At 66.0% G+C, this 19045-nt stretch overlaps 1 protein-coding gene across 1 annotated transcript; it reads right to left on the bottom strand.

Moving 5' to 3' along the window:
• Positions 1-2743: 2743 nt before the first annotated feature.
• Positions 2744-17402, bottom strand: LOC111153453 (solute carrier family 6 member 19). The gene is made up of 12 exons (XM_022512477.1): positions 17162-17402; positions 11665-11805; positions 11001-11138; positions 9484-9665; positions 9059-9169; positions 8716-8828; positions 7130-7258; positions 6892-7048; positions 5076-5280; positions 4825-4984; positions 3115-3277; positions 2744-2947 (listed from the first exon to the last, which is right to left on the bottom strand). The coding sequence occupies exons 1-12, from the start codon at positions 17361-17363 to the stop codon at positions 2744-2746; spliced, it is 1905 nt and encodes a 634-aa protein (XP_022368185.1). The 5' UTR covers positions 17364-17402.
• Between the last annotated feature and the right edge of the window lie 1643 nt (positions 17403-19045).

Genomic DNA, 19045 nt, shown 5'->3' with positions numbered 1-19045 from the left:
ATTGGTAACCGGGGCCGGGCTCCTGCTCTCACCCAGGCGGTCCCTTCCTGACCCCACACCCTCTGCCTGCGCCTCCTTTGGTGCCCGAGGCCGATGGCCAGCCCGCATCCGGTGAGGGCATCCTGTTCCCCGTCGGGGACGTGCCAGGACTCCCAAGACTGGCTCGTTTAGTTGTTTCATAAAAACCACTGACTTCCTAATCAACCCTCTGATTCCGGGACAACTGTAGCCTCACTTGTCACCGTGAGGGGTGACGCAGAGCCGTGACTGCACGAGTCCCAGGCCCCCACAGGCACCCACCACGTGCAGGGACACAGGTTGGGGGAGGGGTGGGGCTCCCCTGATGGGGCGGGGGCAAGGGCAGGGGCGGGAGGGGCTTCTTTTCTTGCCCCCAGCGGCCACGGGTGCCCTCAGGCAGCGGTGGGACAGCAAGGCACCCGTGGCCACAGGGGCTCAGCCAGGCGGGGGGACATGCAAATCGTCCCCTCTGCATGGGGTCCTCCTGCGGTGGGATGGTCCGTGATGGGCTGACGCAGTAGACTCAGCCTGGGCCTCCCGCGGGGTCTCCTGGACCCGTGGACCCCCAGTGGATGCCTGTGGGACAGCCTGGGGCCCGGATGTGAAATTCCCACCTGCCGGGACACTGGTCTCACATGGGCCCGAATACGTGGGTCACAGAGGTGTGGGCCCTGGTGGACACACTTCCACTGACTCTTGGGTGGGAGGGGAATGGGAGAAAGGGAAGGGAAGCACGGGGAGGGCAGGAGTACAGCCCCCAACCCAGCGGACCTGACCTCACTGGGGCACCACGGCCCTGAGCCCACGGCCCACCCTCCTCCTGCCTCCGCAGAGCCACACACCATGCCCAGGGCACCGTGGACGCAGCAGTTTTGTGTCATGACTTCTCCAGAGAAAACGACCCCCCCAGAACCGCCGTCCTGCGCTCCCCTGAGTGACTGGGCCCCGCTATGTGCTCAACCCTCTGCATCTAGACAACACTTAGGCTGAGACTATGAAATAGTGATTTATTTAGACAGGTGCATGTTATGCCCACAAATCCTGCATTTCCAACAACTTGCAAATACACCAGGTTGCAAAACAAGGCGCTCTTCAGGGGACAGAATACTGGATGGGCGTCCTGGGCCACACCCACCCGTCTCCTCCCCACCTGCCCTGGGCGGGTGGTGTATCCATGGGGGGCTGCTCGCTGTTCTCTCAGTTGGGGGGGGGGTGTTGAGAGGAGGGTGGAGGCTGGAGTGTGGCGGGACGGGGGCCCTGCACAGCACGCCGTTAGCCCCTGAGGATTCTGCAGGCAGCCAGGTGACCAGCAGCGTAAGAGGACTGCAGATGCCGGTGTTTGGAGGTTCACAGCAGGGCTGCAGGGCTGAACTTTGTGTCTCCGAGGAGCGGGAGGCAGGGGGACAGGGACAGGGCCCTGGGGCATCTGAGTAGGGGGGACATGGCTAGGGGATCCATCCTCCACCCAGGTCCCCACCCTGGCCCAGCGGATGATCAGAAAACCCAGCTACATAAACTTCGAGATTTTTCCATGGAGAGTGGAGGTGAGCTCATTAACACGGCCGCCCTACGTGCCCAGGGACTTTGGCTGAGACAGGCTGTCGAATCCCAGAAAACAACCGTTCCCATGACGGGGAGGGGAGAGCCAGCACCAACTTCAACGAGGGACGCCAAGTACGTGGGCTTCCCGGTCCCTGCCGAGTTCGGGACACACGGACGGTCCTCGACCTTGGTGGCTAAGGCCGAGTTACCCTATAACTCGCCTTTTCCAACACCTAGCTAAAAATCATGCAGGGAATATGCCCTCTTACGAAAACTCAAAGGCTGGTTTCCGCCTTCACTTAGGCCGAGCTGAGTTTCGTCGACCGCTCACCTATCCGCGGCAGCCAGGAGCAATGATTAATGGGGTCGGCTGTCTCGGAGTCCACATTCCGCCGAGGCCGGCGGGCGGGCGGCCAGGCCTCCGAGGGACTCACAGAGCTCCGGAGCTCACAGCGAGGAGCTCGAGAAGGGCCATTCTCATCGCGGGGGACCAGTGCCCGACCTCGCTGTGAGCTCCTGGGTCGAGGGTCGATAGGACTGGAGCTGAGCGGCCGAGGCCGCATCCTGCTCCCGTTTCCTGCTGGCAGCTCGGCCTCCCACGACACCCCGGCCAGGACTCTCCCTCACGCAGACATGGCGGGACCGGGCAGCAGCACCCGCCCCCCACACCCGTGACAAAGGCAGGCGCGAGGGCCCTGGGGTTGTGCAGCAGGCGTGTGTGCGTGCGTGTGTGTATACACACAAACATGGACACATGGCCGTGTGTGCACAAACACACGTGCGCCCAACACGTTTGTACAACACACACACGAGCCACAGTCACACACACAGCACATGTACGCACATGCCCACAAATCCTCAAACACGTGCACACACTTAGACATGACCACATACACGCATCACACACGCTTCCCTACAGCCCCCCATGCACAGTCCTACATGTCACACTCTCACACGTGTACACGAACTTCTGCACACGCACACGCACACACGCACACCCCCGCATACCTGTGTAGCACAAGCACACTCACGCACACTTATGCACATGCACTCGCACACACATGCACGCTCACATGTGTGAGATCCTACAGTACACATAAACACACACACACTCACATGTGCACACACGTGTGTGGCCTGGAACTTCCCAACACCAACAGCCACACACGCTGGGCTGTGCCACTCAGGACTTCAGGTCCCCATTGACAGAGGCCGTGGACAGCCCACTGACCAGCCCCTGGCGGTCCCCTGGCCTCTGGCAGCGGTTCTGGAGCAGCTTGTAGATGGCAAAGCCGGGGATGACCAGGCAGGGCACCCCAGCCACGATGACGACCACAGCGTACACCCAGCCCGGGTATGTGACCTTCTGGGATTTGGGAAATTCCTCCTGGGGAGAGAGCAGCAGTGAGCAGCCCGCGGGGTCTCCCTCGGGGCAAGCGCCCCCGCCCCGCGGGTCAGCTCCTGGCCCTTGTGGGGGAGGGGAGGTACACCCCAGGCTCCCCACCCTACAGGAGCAAGACCGCCCCTGTGCCCCCCGGCCGCCCCGCGGCTCACGTAGGCAGGGTCCCAGACACTGTAGACCAGCTCCTCGTTGACCTTGACCACGAGGAAGAACAGTAAGATGACCAGCATGAGCAGCGGGCTGGCCACTCTCCATGCGACTTGCCAGAAGATGTTGGGCTTGTGGCCGATCATGAACTCGATGTCCCTGTTAAACCTGGACACAAGGTGGGAAGGAAGCCATCAGGGGTTTCTCCACAGGCCAGCGACCCCGGCGCAGCAGCGGGCGGCCGGCCGTGCAACCCTGATGGCGTCGCCATCTCCGGTGCCCCAGCCCCGTCTTCCTCTGCCCAGAGACCCGCCGCCTCCAGGAGAGCCCAGTTCCTGCATCAGAAGCCCCCTTGGGATGCCAGCGGGACGTTCCACTGTCCGCAGTGCAGCTGCCCGGAGCTCCAGACGGTAAACTCGCCGCGTGGACTCGTGCAGAGCTGCGGCCCGTGCATCTATGGCGGAGGACGGCCCGGCCAGCAGCCCCCTCCCAGCCTCCCACCGGGGCTGTAGCCTTGCACCGTCTCCCGCCCGTCCGGGCCGGACTCTCTTCTGCACCGGAGTCCACTGTCTCTAGATGTCGGCGTGGAGCACGCAGAACGTGGCCACACACTGTCCAGGGCCGCAGAGAGTCCACAGGACACTGCTGGCCAGGCCTCGTCCCCAGGTGGGACCCAGCAGGAGTCTCCTGTGCGCAGGGCTGTCCTCCCTACGGCGTGTTGAACGGTGCTCTGCCAGCGTCTGGCTTCAAACTGTCCTCAGACGGTCACAGACAGCCGTGCCCTCACGCAGCCTGTCACAGGTCCGCATCACCTTCCTCCGCCGTGTCTGCTGGCGTCGTGGCGGCAACCCCCCACACACTCCCTGGCTCCCAGGCGGGTTCGCGGTGTGTTGTGCAAATCCGCATTCGTGCAGGGAGCTCTTGTGGGTGTAGAGGAGGCTCTCCAACGGCGTGTATGTGCTTTATGGTAACAGACGCAGGCAGGTGGTCTCTGAGGCCCTGGGGAGCCCATCTCCCAGCGAGAGCCCAGGTGCCATGTTCTGGGCCTGTGGTCCTCTCTGATCAGGGCCTGATGTCCTGAGTGTCTGGCCACATAGACCTCAGACGAGCCTGCTCACCCACTTTTCTTCTGTCTGTCTAGAAAGGCCTGGAGCACCCCACGATGGAGCTCCCTCCCCTTGGGCCTGGTGGCCTCCTTGGGACCCCATGGGGCAGCCTGGATCTCTGCAGTGGGAGCCCCATTGCCCACACCTGGCCCTCATGTCTGCTGCCCGTAACCCGGCCCCGGGGCTGCTCTGCCCACCCGGCCCATCTGCCCGCGTCTCGGGCTGCCTGTGTGGGACTCGGGCCGCCTGCGCGGGACATGGTAGTATTTCGCCTTCAACTGATGGTTCAGTGACGACCTTTCCTACCCTGCGACTCAGGCCACACGGTCTCCACTTCCCTCCACGGTAGCGCTTTGCTCTCCTTCCACCCCAAGATGCTGGCGAGTGCCCCGTCTGCCGGGTCCAGAAGCGTCTGGAAGCTGGAGGGCACACTGTGCGGACCGCTCTGGTGGACATCCGTCCGTGGCCCAGCCCCTCTGCCCTCGGCCACACAGGCGTCAAGCCCGTGCACGCTCGGCCCCAAGTCGCGGCGGCACTGTCCTGCCCCACCCCAAAAGCTGACCCACTGACCCCGTTGGAAACCGCCTGCCGCCACGGCCTCCCTCCTACCTGTCCACGCCGTACACATACACGACGGCGAACATCTCGCAGAAGGCGATGACGAGCAGCGGGATGGAGCCCGCGTAGCTGTCCAGCAGGGAGAGCCAGTACTGGCCGGAGTTCAGCGTGAAGACGAAGGCCAGCAGGTACGTCCCCAGGCAGATGAGGCCTGCAGGGCAGAGAACGAGGCCACTGCAGACTGAGGCCCCGCGCCGTGGCCGCACCCCGGGGGCCGTGCTTGCCGCCCCGGCCCCACGCACCCGTGAGCAGCTCCTTGGGCCACTTCTTCGGGATGATCCCGAGGTCCTGCAGGGGCACGACCACGCCCTCCATGTTCCCGAACATGGACGACAGGCCCAGGCAGAACAGCATGATGAAGAACAGCACGGACCACAGCGGGGACAAGGGCATCTTGGTGATGGCCTCCGTGAAGACGATGAAGGCCAGCCCGGTGCCCTCCACGCCCTGCAGGGGTGGGGCGGTGTCACGGAGGTACGAGGTCCCCCAGGGCCCCTCCCAGGCCCGGTCCTTCCCAGACAGCACCACAGGCGCCGAGCCCCGCCGGGCGAGCAGAGGGCTAAGCCGAGCCATTTGGAGAAAAACCAGAACCTGTGTTTTAGGCCCCGCTGTATTTTTAAAGCTGAACCAGTCTGACGACCAGGAAAGGGCTGCCCTGCTCAGCGGCCGTCAGGGCCCCGGGCTGCCCAGACAGACCCGCGGCCACTGCAGAGACCATCTGCTCGCTGAGACACACGCTGCACATATGGGCTAAGGGTGTGCGGTGACCTCCACGAGGCCTGAGCCAGTGCCCAGAGCGGACATCCCGGACCTGCGGCCAGTGGCCCCGGCTGAGCGGCCGCGGGCAGGGCGTGGGCTCCAACGCCGGGCAGGGGCGGAAGCCCCACATGGGTCTGCGAGACCCCTGTTGCGGCCCCTCCCCCCAGGTGTGTCCAGCGGGGTTGGGGGCTGAGTGAGGCGCCCCGGGCCCAGCACTCCCTGCCGTCCTGCCCCTGTCCCCAGGACTCTCTCCCAAGTCAGGGCTCCCAAAGCAACTTCATAGCATTTGCAAGTTCAGAGGACATGGCTGCTGCCTTCCGTGCACAGATCCTCCCCGGGGCCGCGCAGGGAGTTTAGGAGGAGAGGGCAGCGGCCAGCATCCGTGCGTCGCACCGGGGAGCAGCTCGCACCCCCGTGGGTGGACGGGAGTGAGAGGCCAGCCGGCCCCAGGACACAAACTCTCCATTCTCTCTGCAGAACTTCTTGAGAAGGCAAAACCGGGGCAGAAGCACCAACGGGACCCTGGGCGGGGTGTGGGGTGGTGGGGTTGGGACTCAGCGCCCCGGGGATGCTCAGCACACAGCCCCGAGCACTGACTCCTCCCTCAGCTTCCAGAGGAGAAGGAATTCAGAGGCTCCGGTGCCCTCGGACAGCGCCACCCCTTGTCCGGCATGTATGGGGGACAGACCTGGTGAGGAGACCCTCCAGTCGCCCCCCTGCTCTGCTGGCTGCGCTCACTCTCGGCACACCTCGCTCCTGTGGAGCCTGTCACCCCCGGCCACTGGACTCCGTGCCAGGCCCTGAACATGTGTGACCTGTCCCCAGACAGTGCATGGGTCCAAAGTAGAAAATGGCAAAATTTAAGTCACATTGGCCCATAAATCCTGACCGCGTGCCAGCTTCGCCGCTCATTGAGCCTGGCGTTCAGAGCCGTCTGTGCCTCAGAGGACGGCTTGCAGAGGACAGCTCTGCCTTGGGACAGCGGACGGAGTCAGCCAGCCCGGAGTCAGCCGTGCCCGCGAGTAAAGCGAGGTGAGGGCTCGGTCAGCACAGGCTGGCGTGTTTGTAGGAGGAATCCCAGTACTCGTGGACGTGGGGGTGTTGGTGTGTTTGACGCCGGCACTGTGGGGGGCCAGGCCGCCAGGGCCCCAGGGCCCAGCCTCGGCCTTAGGTCTGGGGCACAGGCTCTGTGGCGCCCGGGACTCTGGGCCCATCAGATCTCGGCTCACGGGGGAAGCGTGGCGCCTTTGCCCCCTGCCCCAGCCCGCAGATCCCCGGAGCGCCCCCCGGGGGCCCGACCTCCGAGAGGAAGCTGTTCATGTCACAGGTCTGGAAGTGCAGCCTCGCGAAGGCCTCGGGATCCGAGCTGTTGCACCAAAGCTTCATCTCCTCGAAGTTCTCCTGCGTCACGTTGCCCTCGGGCAGGTCGAACCCGTTGATGAGTGTCAGGATGTTCCTGGGAAGACAGGGGGCTGGCTGCAGGCCACGGCTCCCCGGAGACCACGCGCGAGCTCCGGGGCGGGGGGCCACCACATACGTGTTGAAACAGTCGTCGTAGCGCTCCGTGGCGCGGAAGCCAATGATGGAGTAGACCACGGTGGCCGCGTACACGGACGTGAAGCCGTTGATCACCGACACGATCAGAGCGTCCATCTCGCAATTGTTGCTGCATGAGAACAGCGTCTGGTCACGGCCCACGGGGACGCCCCCCCGGCCGGAGTCAGCACCCAGCGGGCACAGGCACGGGGTACCCAGTGGGGAGGGTGCAGCCACGGGGGATGCAGCCCACCCTGCTCTTCCCTTCCCGCCGTGTCCCCAGGTCCCCGCCACGCTTGCCCAGGAGACCTGCCCCAGGTGATGAGACCTCGAGGAGACGGGCTGGGCCCTGCCCCCTGCACTGGACACCGGAAGCCCATACCCTGGCTCAGTGCTTCGAGAACTCAGCCCCGATGCCCCAGCGCCCCCGCCAGGGCCCACACCCTTTCGGATGCTTCTGGCCGCCTGCGTCAGAGTCAGATGACAAGCCCTGGTGAGGGCAGGCAGGGATCGGGCACTGCTGCATGGCCGGGGGGATGTGAAGTGGGGCAGGCTCCGTGGAAAACACTCCCTCGAGCCCTTAACTCCAGAGCAGCCCCGCCCCGCGGGCAGTGAAGGCACGTCAGCCCCCAAGCTTGGACACAAATGTTCGCCATTGCCAGAAGGTGGAAACAGCTCGTGTGTCCATCGGGGTGGGGGGTGCAAACAGCGTGGCCCGTCCACGCCTGGGTATCCTCGGCCGTGAAGGGCGGGATGTGTGACACAGGCTGCAGCAGGGGTGGACACCGAGGAAGTCGTGCTCAGGGACGGAAGCCAGACACGGAGGACGGCTCCCGGCCGTCCATGGGGTGAAAGGCCGGGAACAGGCGAGTCTGCCCAGAGAGGGAGCAGGCGGGGGCAGGGGTGGGTGCGAGAGCGCACGGGCGCAGGTCTCCCTCGGGGCGAGGGCGTGCTCTGGGGCTGGTGCCGGGGCTGGCACAGCTGGGAATGTGACTGCACCAGCCGCTGGTGAGCGCTGCGTGGGCAAATGGCCCCAGCTGAGAAGCACCTGCTGTCAGGTCCGTCCCCTCGGCTGCCCCCGTCCCACTGACACTACAGCCAACGGGTGAGCCCACCTGGCCCCACGCCCGTCCTGTCTACTCCCGTGGCTTGTCTGTCTCTCTGCTGGACCACGGGTCCCAGCAGGACGGTCCTGGTGCACCAGGTGGGGCACAGGGAGGTGCCCCATAATACTTGTGGAGGTGAAGGGCCCTCGCAGTTTGGACCCCTTCCATGAGGGTGTCAGGCCATGGTGGACGGCAGGGGCCGGCCCTCCTGGGGTCCTGGGTGCTGAGGCACGATGGGGAGTGTCGGGGGGTGAACACCAGCGCTTGCGATCGCTGGGGCAAAGGCACCCGGGGGAGGCCGGGTCGTAAACGTGTCTCCCTGGGGGTGCCTCGCTCCTGAAAGCCCTCCTGAGGCCACAGCACACTTCTTTGCACCCATGGCCATAGCCCTACAGGGACCCGGGGTCAGCAGGGCCACCCTTATGCCTTCCGGTGGGGAGGCCGAGGCACAGGGCGGGCAGGCAGAGCCCCCAACACTCACTGCACAGAGTTGTAGCTGGAGAAGGAGATGAGGCCCCCAAAGGCCAGCGAGAAGGAGTAGAAGACCTGAGCCCCCGCATCCAGCCAGGTGACAGGGTTGGCCAGCTCCGTGACCTGCAGCCGGACAGAGACCCTCAGCTGTGCTCGGAAGGTCTGGGGACGGGGACGCAGGGCTCCTGGAGGGGACAGCTGGTGCACGGCCCGGTGGTGGCCGCCCTCGGTCCACATGGTCACCATCGAGCAGACAGGCCTTGCCTGGACGCCATGAGGGGCCCAGAGCTGGCCGTCCCCCAGTCTGGCTTCCGCTGGGCCGTCTGGGCCTGGGCTGACCTCGGGAGACTCACGTTGGGCGTGAAGAGGAACACGATGCCGTTGGTGGCTCCCTTCAGCGTCAGGCCGCGGATGAGGAAGATGGTTAGGACGACGTAGGGCAGCGTAGAGGTGATGTACACGGCCTGTGGACAGGGCAGGGGTGGGCCAAGGGGCTGGCGGAGCCAAGCGGGCTCCCGAGGAGAAGGGGCGACAGCGTGGGGCCTCCGGCCCGCCTCTCCCTGCACGCCCGGCCCCCAGGCTGCAGGCAGGAAGAGGCGCCCACTCCCCCGCCACCCGCCTCCTGAAACTGCGGCGGTCCGGCTCCCCGGTCAGAGCTCTCGTGGCCACTTGCCCGCAGCCCTTTGAGTGCATTCTTGAGCGCGGGGGCAGCGGAGGCCCCTCCCCGACAGTGGGCATGTGGGGCCCTCGCAGCGGCTGAGCGGGGCCCCCCCAGCACCTTCCCGGTGGTCTCGATCCCGCGGATGGTGCAGACGTAGAGGACGCTCCAGGCACAGGTCAGGCAGAGCAGGATCCACCACTGGATGGAGCCGGAGTCGCTGATGGAGGTGGAAATGTTGAGGGTCTCCCGGTACCAGAAATAGTCCACGGAGGAGCTGCGGGCACACTCGTCCACGTAGCCTGGGGCGGGCATCCCCACCAGTCAGAGCGGGTCAGGGAGTGCGAGCCGCCGCAAAGGACAGGGAGCCCAGCCCCGAGCTGTGCTTCGGGACAGTGACAGCAGGGACGACGTACACACACATCTGTGCACACAAGCATGCCTGTGCACGCCTGCACACACGCACACGCCCGCACACGGTGCACACGCACACGCCCGCACACGGTGCACATCCACACAACACATGCACATGTGTGCACACTCACGCAGACACGATTCGTGGGCACGAGTGTGCACGCACACTCACACCTACACGCCTGTGCACACGAGGCCTCTGCTGCCTCCCTTCTCCCTCTTGCCCCTGCTACAGGCACATAAGAGACCCACAGGCTGAGCTGGGAGTCGGCCCTTGGCCAGGTGCTCTGCCACGCACAGGTCACAGGTCTCTACCGTTCCCTGGCTGAGGCCCACCCCAGGCAACTGTGTTCAACCTCACACGGTCTCATCCCTTTGGGTTCCAGGGTCCTGGGTGCCCTTCCAGGCCAGCCTGACACCCCGAGAAGAGGGAAGCCATCTAGTCCTGGAGGGCCCCCACCCCTTCCCCAGAGACAGGGACTGTGCCCTGAATGGTCCTCGAAAGCAGCAAGGGAGGCCATGGGGGTGGGCCCTGTCCTTTCTCAACTCCGAGGGGCCCATCTTGTCGGCCCCAACCCCAGCACGTCTGGAGGGATCCGTGCAGCAAACCACACTGGCCACATCTGCTTTTTGGACCCACGCTCACAACACAGGCTGTCCACGTCCCGATGGGCGTGTGTGCCCATAGCCCAGCCCCGTGACCTCACGTGTCCCCATGCCCTCACGAGCCACAGCCTAGGGCCTGCTCCCCCCTTCCCTGAAGGCCCTCCACCCCCAGAAGGAGCAGACGGTGAGGGGCGAGAGCGCTCTGCAGACAGAGCCTCCGGGGACTGGGTGGGAAAGGCCAGCGGGGATCAGGACACTGCCCTGCAGATGTGGGGAGCAGCTCTCTGGGGCACCTGGAACCCCACATCCACTGCCTGCATGGCGAGGCCGGGTAGGCAGGTGTCCCCATTTCCTCCGTACAACAGAGCCGCAGCCACCCCTCCGGAGAGGGAAGCCAGCCTATTTAAGGGCTTTTCTCCTGCGACATGACTTTGTTTAATGCCCGTTTGCCTTAAACGGGCTCTGGTTTTGCAAGACCTGAGCTACGGCGGCTCCGGAACTTGGAAATCACAGGGCGGCTCTTCGTGGGCCATGGGCCACATGTCCCAGGGCGCGGCTCCCCCCACAGCCAGCGCCAGGTCTCTAGCCCCCCACCGCCAGCCCCACCAAGGTCTCACCTGTCTGGTTGGCGTTGAGCGGGCACTCGCTCCAGGGCAGGGGGTCCTGGAAGGAGTTGAAGAAGTACCACATGACCCAGGCGATGATGGTGTTGTAGTAGTAGCCCACCATGAAGGACACGAACATGGACGCAATGCCTGGGGGGACCAGACCATCACTGCTCAGGAGTGGGGGGGGCGTTGCGGGGATGATGGGTCGGGGCTGGACGGAGAGGTCAGCGCTGGGCAGGGTTAGCTCTGGGGGGGAGGGGCTGGCACTGGGGGGAGGGGTCAATGTGGGGGTAGGGGGTCAGCCCTGGGGTGAGGGCTCAGTGCTAGGAAGGAACTCAGTGGTCAGTGCCCCTCCTGGTCAGTCTGGCCATTGCTGAGCCCTGATCTGGGCGGGGAGGAGGGGCTCTACGCTCCATGCATGTCTATACCCTCCCATGCCCTGGGCACCTGGGACTCAGGATGGCCTCAGCTGCCCGGCTGGTCCCTGGTAGCCGGGAGTGATGGGGCCTGGACCTGTGGCCCACGGTCCCCTGAGATCCCAAGGATGGGTTTGCACAGACCTGGGTGTGGAGCCCTGGGCCCCTCCTGTCCCCGAAATCAGGCAGAGAGAGCAGAGAAGGAAGGGGGGATGCCACTGCGAACCCTGGCTCTGGGCAGGGCCCCGGACACTCACCGACACCCTTCAGGGCTGGGTGGATGGAGCTCCAGACGCCCACACTCCCCTTCCGCAGCCTCTGCCCGATGGCAAACTCCAGGTGCAGCAGGGGGATGCCCTCCAGGACCAGCAGGATGAGGAACGGGATCATAAAGGCGCCTGTGTGGGGAGAAGGCAGTGATGCGGGCAGGGGGCAGAGGGCAGGGGGCAGCGCGTGGGAGGCCCCTGTGGGAACACAGTGTTTGTCGACAGTGCCTCAGAACGATGGCACAAACACGGGCCTGGGACTCACGGCCACGGGCACCATTTGTCACGGAGCCGCTCTGCACCGCCGCCCCGCGGTAGCGTCTGTCGCAGCACACGGCAGCCCCTGGGAATGAGCGCCGGTGAGCCTTGTCGCTGTGCTAGACGGAGCGTGGGGAGGCACGACAACCTCCGCTGGGCGGTGGGGAAGGGTCAGAGGGGACAGGTCCCGCGAGCCCAGGGTTCCGAGCCTGACCCAGAGGTGGCGCACCAGAGGGGGTCATTCTGAGCCTCGGGAGGCCAGCCTGGACGCGCGCGAGCAAGGGCCTCACCGCCCTCGTGGAGTCACCAGGACCCCCGGCATCTCACAAAACCCCCAGCTTTGGTGCCGGAGAGCAGGTTAAGGAGGGAAATTGTAAAGGCGACCACTGGGGTCCCCAGACTGCCTAGAAGCCCAGGAGGCTCTCCAGGCGCAGCCACGGCGAGGGACGGTGCCGAGCGTGGCCCAGCAGTGATGAGAGCAGCCGTGGTCCCCACCGGCCTGGACGCGGGCCAGGATGCGGCTCTGCGGTGGAGGCCGGACGCTTCCTGCTTCAGGACTGACAGTGGGATTTGGGTCCCCGCCTTGTAGCCACAGGCACTGGACTCCCTAGAGCCCTGTGGACCCAGGCCCCTGAGCTGGGCTGTTTTCTCTCCAGGATGGCTCTCGGTCCGCGCTGATGGGGGCCGGCCATGACCTGCTGAGGGATGGTACTGGCCCCTGCCCGGCCTGGGGTCCCGCCCCACGAGGAGGGGCATTTGGGACAGCCTCAGGCCGCTCTGCTCCCCACCTCCCACCCCTGAGTCCTTTCTCCCCATGTTCTCCAGCCCCTGGCCCGAAGCCGCACCGCCCCTTGCTCCTTTCCCAACTTGTTCATTCTGCTTGTCCATCTCCCCGAATCTGTCATATCCTTCACCCCAAGCCCACTCCTCCCACCCCCACACCTGCGCTAGCCGCCTCCACCTCCGGGTGCTGGTCTCCTGGTCAGGGTGGGGCTCAGACCCTGACCTAGAGGTCCCCGGGGGAGGCAGGCGGCGGCACTGTGTGTCCACACGTCTGTGCCTGAGGGCGTGAGTGTCCCTGTGTGCATGTGCGCAGGTGGGAGGGTGTGTGTGTAAGCGTGTGGGTGGGACAGAGCCACAGCCCTCTCTCTTCTCTCCTCTGCGCATGTCCTCTGTCCTTCTGTCTGTGGGGTCCTTGTGCTGGGAGGGCCAGGCCTCCTGCCGCGGGTCGTTGTCCTACACATAGGACTGCCCGAGCGGCCTCACTCCCCAGCCGGGGCTCCAGGGCCAGGCTCCTTCAGAAGCTGGGGCTGCGTCAGAGGCAGGGGTGCAAGTTCCAGGAGCTCAGGGGTGTGGGTTTGACAATGATGAAAAAGCAAACCCAAGGACAGGTGCCAGGAGAGGAAGAGCCACCAGCTAGACTCCCCCTGGGTCTGGGGGCACAGCCCGGCCACTCAGAGCCCGGCAGGACCTGCTCGCCGGGTCACCGTGTCAGTGAGGGTCTAGTTACAAAAAGAAAAGACTTTCCTCTCCAATGTCTCCTTAGGGGCTTGGTCTGAAAACCTTCGAGCAAAAGTACCAAGAAAACAAGTGCACAATAGCACAAAGTTTGCAAACATCCTTCAGTCCCATCCCCTTGTCTCGTGACGCTGCTCTCACCACCGGTCTCCCTGCCCCTCAACCGCCAGCAGGAATCTCCTATTCATACTTGGAAACCTCACTGGGAGACCCTCTTATCCAGGATGCGTCTGCCCCTGCCTGTGCTCCTGGCACCCTCCCACACAGGAGCTCCTGCGGGCCCACAGACCAGTGGGTCCCTGTGTGTCAGGCTCGGCTTCCAGTGGGCACGGCCCGTGGAGGGAGGGAGAGGGAGGATGGGGGGCATGGGTCCACGCCACCCCCCAGCGGGAGCCCTCTGTGTCCCTTGGGGCCCACCCGCCTGGCGCCCCCAGCCCCGGGACCTCAGCCCCTTGCTCGTCCCCAGGACGAGCATGTTCTCCAGCAATACCTACTTCCAGAGAAGGCCCCAGGGACACACGGCTTTCCTTTGAGAACCAGTGGGGAAAGGTAGGGGAAGCAGGGAGGACAGAGGCGGGAGAGCGGCCAGCAGGCTCAGTGGCGCCCAGATGTGGTTCCAAAGGTCCTGGGAGATGGGCCTCCTGGTGCTGCCCTGCGCCGGCTTGGTGGGTGGACAGGTGGAGGCGGCGGGCGGGGCAGGAGGAGTGGCTGGTGCCCTGCTGGCACATCACCCTGGCGGGGAGACTGGGCCCGGGGCGGGGGGGGGGCGGTGAGCAGGTCTGCCAGAGGGGAGCCCTGTGAGCCCCTGGCCAGGCGCAGGGTCAGGCCCGGCCTGGGGAGGCGCCCGGGAGGCTGGAGGGATGGTCGCAAAGCCTCGACAGGTACGGCGGGACGGACTCGGGTTTCCCCATCCCCCACAGCGGTCCTTGCAGGTGGGCTGAGCAGCAGGTGTGCTGGGGCAGCGGCCGCCTCCCCCAGGGGCCCACGGACCAGCACGGCCCCTCCCTCGCGTGTCTCTCACCAGGTCCCTAAAGGCAGCTGAGGATGGCCTCTCGCCCCCTCCCTCAGGGCCTTCCCGGCCTTCTCGCCTCCTGCCCGCAGCTCTGAGCAGACCGCGCCAGTCACAGACCCGCAGGCCGGACAGACGTCTTGTGCGGGGATGACGCCGCAGCCATGAGCTCCTCACTCCCTGGGTCTGGCCCACCTCCTGGCCTCCGTTCAGCTGACTGTCTGCTCTGGGGGTCCCAGTCAGCACCTAGAGTGCCCCAGGGGGCGGCCCCGCTCTCAGCCGGCCATGGGGAGGGCACTAGAGAGGGCAGTCAGGGGCGGCAGCTTGTCCAGGGCTTAGAAGTCGTGACTCTGGGATGGGAGCCACCTTGGGTTGCACACTCCTGGGGCCCTCCTCCCCTGGGCCCTGCACCCTGGAGCTCACAACGAGGCCCTTCTAGGCCCAGAAGGCTCTGCGCAAAGGGGCCTTGCCACCCCTTCCCCGTCCCCTGGGCCCACCGAGCCCCGGTGCACCCCCGGTCAGCAGGAGAGCCGTGAGGTGACTACAGACAGAGCTTGGGGGTGGAGGCTGGGGGTTCCACACCCACGAGCACTGCTCCTGGCAGTCAGGATGGGGCTGGGGGCCAGAGACAGAAGCACAAGTGGCCTCCAGCCCGAGGGCCTCCTGGTCAGGGTGGCCGGTGTGACTTAAGGAGGCAGGGGTACAGCCCAGGCCCAGCCCTCCGGAGCTCGCTGGCTGCGAGGGGTATGGGGGCACAGGAAGGGCCCGGGAGGGCCAGCGCGGGCTCTCCTTGGCCAAGGCCTGGAAGGACCGTGCTGTTTGAGCTCATGGGGATCTCCTGAAGCGAAGCCCAGCCCGAGATGTGTTCGGGGAGGGGAGCCCGTGCCCAGAGAGCCAGCGGCCCAGGGCGGGGAGTTCAGGGGGAGGGGCCGAGAGGCCACACCGACACTGGCTTGCAGTCCTTGGTCCAAACGTCGCCTCCCGATATCCCTGACATCCCCACCTGGGGCCACCCCACGAGAGTTCCTCCCAGTCAGAGCGCCTTTCCCGACACCGCCCAGTGCCTGCTCTCACCCCGCTCCCACCCGATTCCGGTCCCGGAGCCGGGACCCCGCGCCTCGGTCAGGGTGGAGCTGGGTTGTGGGGACACGGCTCCCGCGGGCTGGTTCAGCGACAGTCCCATCAGTCCACGGGGTCTGGGAGCAGGGTCCCCACGCTGCCCCCTTGGAATCAGAGCCAGTGTGGGGGGGCACCCGAAAGCCCCCATTCCCCACAGAGACTTCTCTGTGGGGCCCCACAGCCTCCGGGATTTACTTGGCAAGCGTTCCTCCGGTGGCTCCTGTGGTGCCATCTGCCCTGGTTTTGGGCACGAGCGTCTGGCCTCCGCCCACAGAGCGGGCCCACCCCTGTGGCCCCGGGGCCCCACACGGCACCGGGACGGCCCCTTTCCCCGTTAGGCGAGCTTCACGCAGCCCACAGTGGGGGGGCGGGGGAGTCTGCTCCGTGCTGAGCTCCCAGTGGAACGGAGCAGGGGTAGAGGGGTTGGGGAGACCCTAGGGCGGTCCCCGGGGGGCAGGTGACCTGGAAGTCCCAGAAGGAAGCGGCGCTGACATCAGGGGCTCTGCTCCTGGGGACCCTTCTCTCACCCCCCTGTCCCCAGCGCCACGGTCCCCCGCCTCCCAGAAGCACAGGAGGGACCAGGGAAAGACATATCCTGGGAACTCAGGGCTGCTGGGCTTGACCTGGAACCACTTCTGCTTCTCCTGAGGAAACTTTCATATCCCAAAGTGCAGGCGAGAGCCTGTAGGTCCTTCAGAGTCAGAAGGAAAACAGCCCCTGCTGACCCCCGTCCCCGGAGCGCCTGCGTCCCCAGAGCTGCCTGCTGGCTCACAGAGCCAGACCCCTCTGCCTTCACCCCTCTCAGGGCTGGGGGCCAAGGCAGACAGGACATGGACACATGGGGGCCCATCCCAGAGCCCACAGGCCCTGGGAGGGTGGGCAAGGGGACAAGGCCATGAGGACACCGACTCAGCACCCCTGGGGGACCCGCGGGTGGGGGAGGGGCAGGCTCGACCTGTGGAAGGAGACCCCTGGGCTCCAGGCAAGGCCCCTGGAGGCCTCTGGAGGGGGTAGGAGGGGTCGAGGCCGGGGTACCCTTGTACGGGTCGCCTGCTCCTGCCCAGCTCCTTCCTCTGTCCCTCCAGGAATGTGGCACCCAGCTCTGGCCTTAGGACATGCATAAAGCACAGGGAGAGCAGAGATGGGGCCCCATGGTGGACACGAAGACAGCTGGGCTCATTGCCCCGCCAGACTCGGTGGGGGGCAGGCTCCATCCAGAGCAGTGGCCGGCTCCTCTCAGACCCCCACATGCAGGTCAGATGTGTTCGAGAACAGGGCAGGGCTCCCCACACTCGGACACTTGGACACGCAGGGTCAGGGCTGTGGACATCCCTCACTTCCTGCCACGAACTGGGAGCAGAGGGCCCTCGACCACTGGCCCCCCAGCCCAGCCCTGCCCGGCCCGGCCCGGCCCTCGGCACATGCGTGGAGGTGCGTGGCTCTCCAAGGGAAGGCACAAATGCGTGCCGTCCTGCCTGCGGCCCCGGGGGGGGGGGGCGGTGCTGGCGTCCCAGGGAAACGTGGCGCCACTCACACCCAGGGCCCCAGTCTGCCATCCCCCGTTCCCCCAGCCCCGTGGCCTACCTCCGCCGTGGCTCTGGCACAGGTAAGGGAAACGCCACACGTTGCCCAGGCCCACGCAGAAGCCCACGCACGTGAGCATGTACTGGGCCTTGTTGTCCCACTTGGGCCTGGAGCTGGCCTCCTCCGCCTCAATGGTCTCCAGCTGGTCCAGGGAGGGGATCCGGGCCTCCAGGCCCGGGTTGGGTAGCACGAGCCTCACCATGGTGGTCGCCAGGCAGGTCCCTCCCCACAGAGGCAGGCCAGCAACCGGAGGGTGAGTGGCCAGTGGCCCAGAGCCCCAGCACTTTATAGGGAACCTTTGGCACCTTGCCCCAGGCTCCTGGCGTCAGCAGATCTGACGGCCAGTCCGCCCCAGCTGTTAATGCCTTATCTGCAGAGGCTCGGCGGACCCTCGGAAGCAGCTCCGCGGGTGCCAGCCAGCCCCTCCCGCTGTGTAAACGCCCGAGTCTGCTGGCCCCCACCCCCCAGGGTGCTCCGGGGCCAGACCCACATCCCCAGCTCAATAGCCTGGCGGACTCAGCGGGACGCTGCTCCTCCCCGACCCCGGGATGCTCTCTCGTGGCCACCCCCCCCCCCCCCCCCCCCGCAGCAGAGGGCAGCCCGGAGCGGCCCTGTCTCCCCAGCTCTCTGCCAGCAGGCTGACTGCTGGGGCATCCCTGAGCCCCCATCCCAGTCCAGGACATGAGGGGGACCCTGGGCCCTGGGAGCAGCCCACTGGCCTGTTCACACCAAGCTTGGGGCTGCCCAGACCCCTCCTGGGCCAAGCTCCGGCATGTGGGGCCCAGAGCTATTATGGACTCAGGGCCTCTAGGACTCGGGGACCCAGACTGGTCTCCAGGGCTCTCTGGCCCACGGACTTCCCCGAGGCATCACCCGTCCGCCACCCAGCCTCTCCCTGGGGCAGCTGGATTCCCTTGCATCCAGTGCCTTGCGTGGGGCAGCCCCCCACACCCCCGAGCTGGGTGGCGGGGCCTGCAATGGGAAGTGGGGTCTTGGCCCCCAGAATGGTCAGGCAGGGAGACACACGGAAGCCAGCCGCATGTGCGGATGGCAGCGTGGCCTCTACTCGGTGCCCTCGGGGGCCAGGCTGGGGGGCCAGAAGAGAACCCCGCCCAGGGTTTGGTGTCTGAGCAGAGACTGAAGGCAGAGCAGGGACCTTGGGGTGAAGGTTGTGTGCAGGGATGGCGGGTGCCCCTCCCGACTCAGTTCCCGAAACCCCACCGCAGTCCTGGCCGCCCGCTGGCCGCCGCGCCTCTGGTGAGTGGCCACACGGTACCCGGCCCGCCCACAGGACTTTCCCCGGCAACGCCCGTCCCCGGCCTTCGACCAGCTTTTGGGGTCAGCGGTGCACCAAGCTCTCCCTGCCACCTGGTCCTTCCCAGGGGGACGGGCTCCGTCACGGTGACTGTCTGCTTGTCAGGCTCCCCGGGGACCTGTGCCACTGGACAATAACATCCCCGAGGCTGGGCACTGTATGCCCTGACCCCGACCCCACCCGCGAGACTGGTTCACACACATCCGAGGGTTGTTCGCGTGAGGACGGTGAGGACGGGCGAGGGCCACTCAGAGAGGGGTGAGTTCAGGGATCTGACCTTTGCCTCAGGACAGGGGGACAAGGGAAGGGTGGAGGCTGGAAGGGAGGGGTCAGGTCAGAATTTAGGGGCGTCTAGTTCCCAAGATGACAAGGCAGGCTAGGCAGGCGGATGCCACCGCAGAGACGGAGATGGAGGGAGAGACGCGGAGACGGAGGGGGAGACCCGGAGATGGAGGGAGAGATGCGGAGACGGAGGGGGAGACCCGGAGATGGAGGGAGAGACGCGGAGACGGAGGGGGAGACCCGGAGGTGGAGGGAGAGACGCGGAGACGGAGGGGGAGACCCGGAGG

The sequence above is a fragment of the Enhydra lutris genome, unplaced genomic scaffold, assembly GCF_002288905.1.
Source record: "Enhydra lutris kenyoni isolate GAN:26980312 unplaced genomic scaffold, ASM228890v2 scaffoldscaffold32, whole genome shotgun sequence".
In the NCBI taxonomy this organism is placed as follows: Eukaryota; Metazoa; Chordata; class Mammalia; order Carnivora; family Mustelidae; genus Enhydra; species Enhydra lutris.
This window is presented reverse-complemented; position numbering and strand designations above follow the sequence as displayed.

Coding starts and splice junctions, on each gene's coding strand:
- LOC111153453 (XM_022512477.1), bottom strand. CDS start 17,363: ATGGTGAGGCTCGTGCTACCCAACCCGGGCCTGGAGGCCCGGATCCCC. Junction 11,139..11,664: donor CCCAGCCCTGAAGGGTGTCG/GTGAGTGTCCGG, acceptor TGGTCCCCCCAG/GCATTGCGTCCATGTTCGTG. Junction 7,049..7,129: donor TACGACGACTGTTTCAACAC/GTATGTGGTGGC, acceptor CTGTCTTCCCAG/GAACATCCTGACACTCATCA.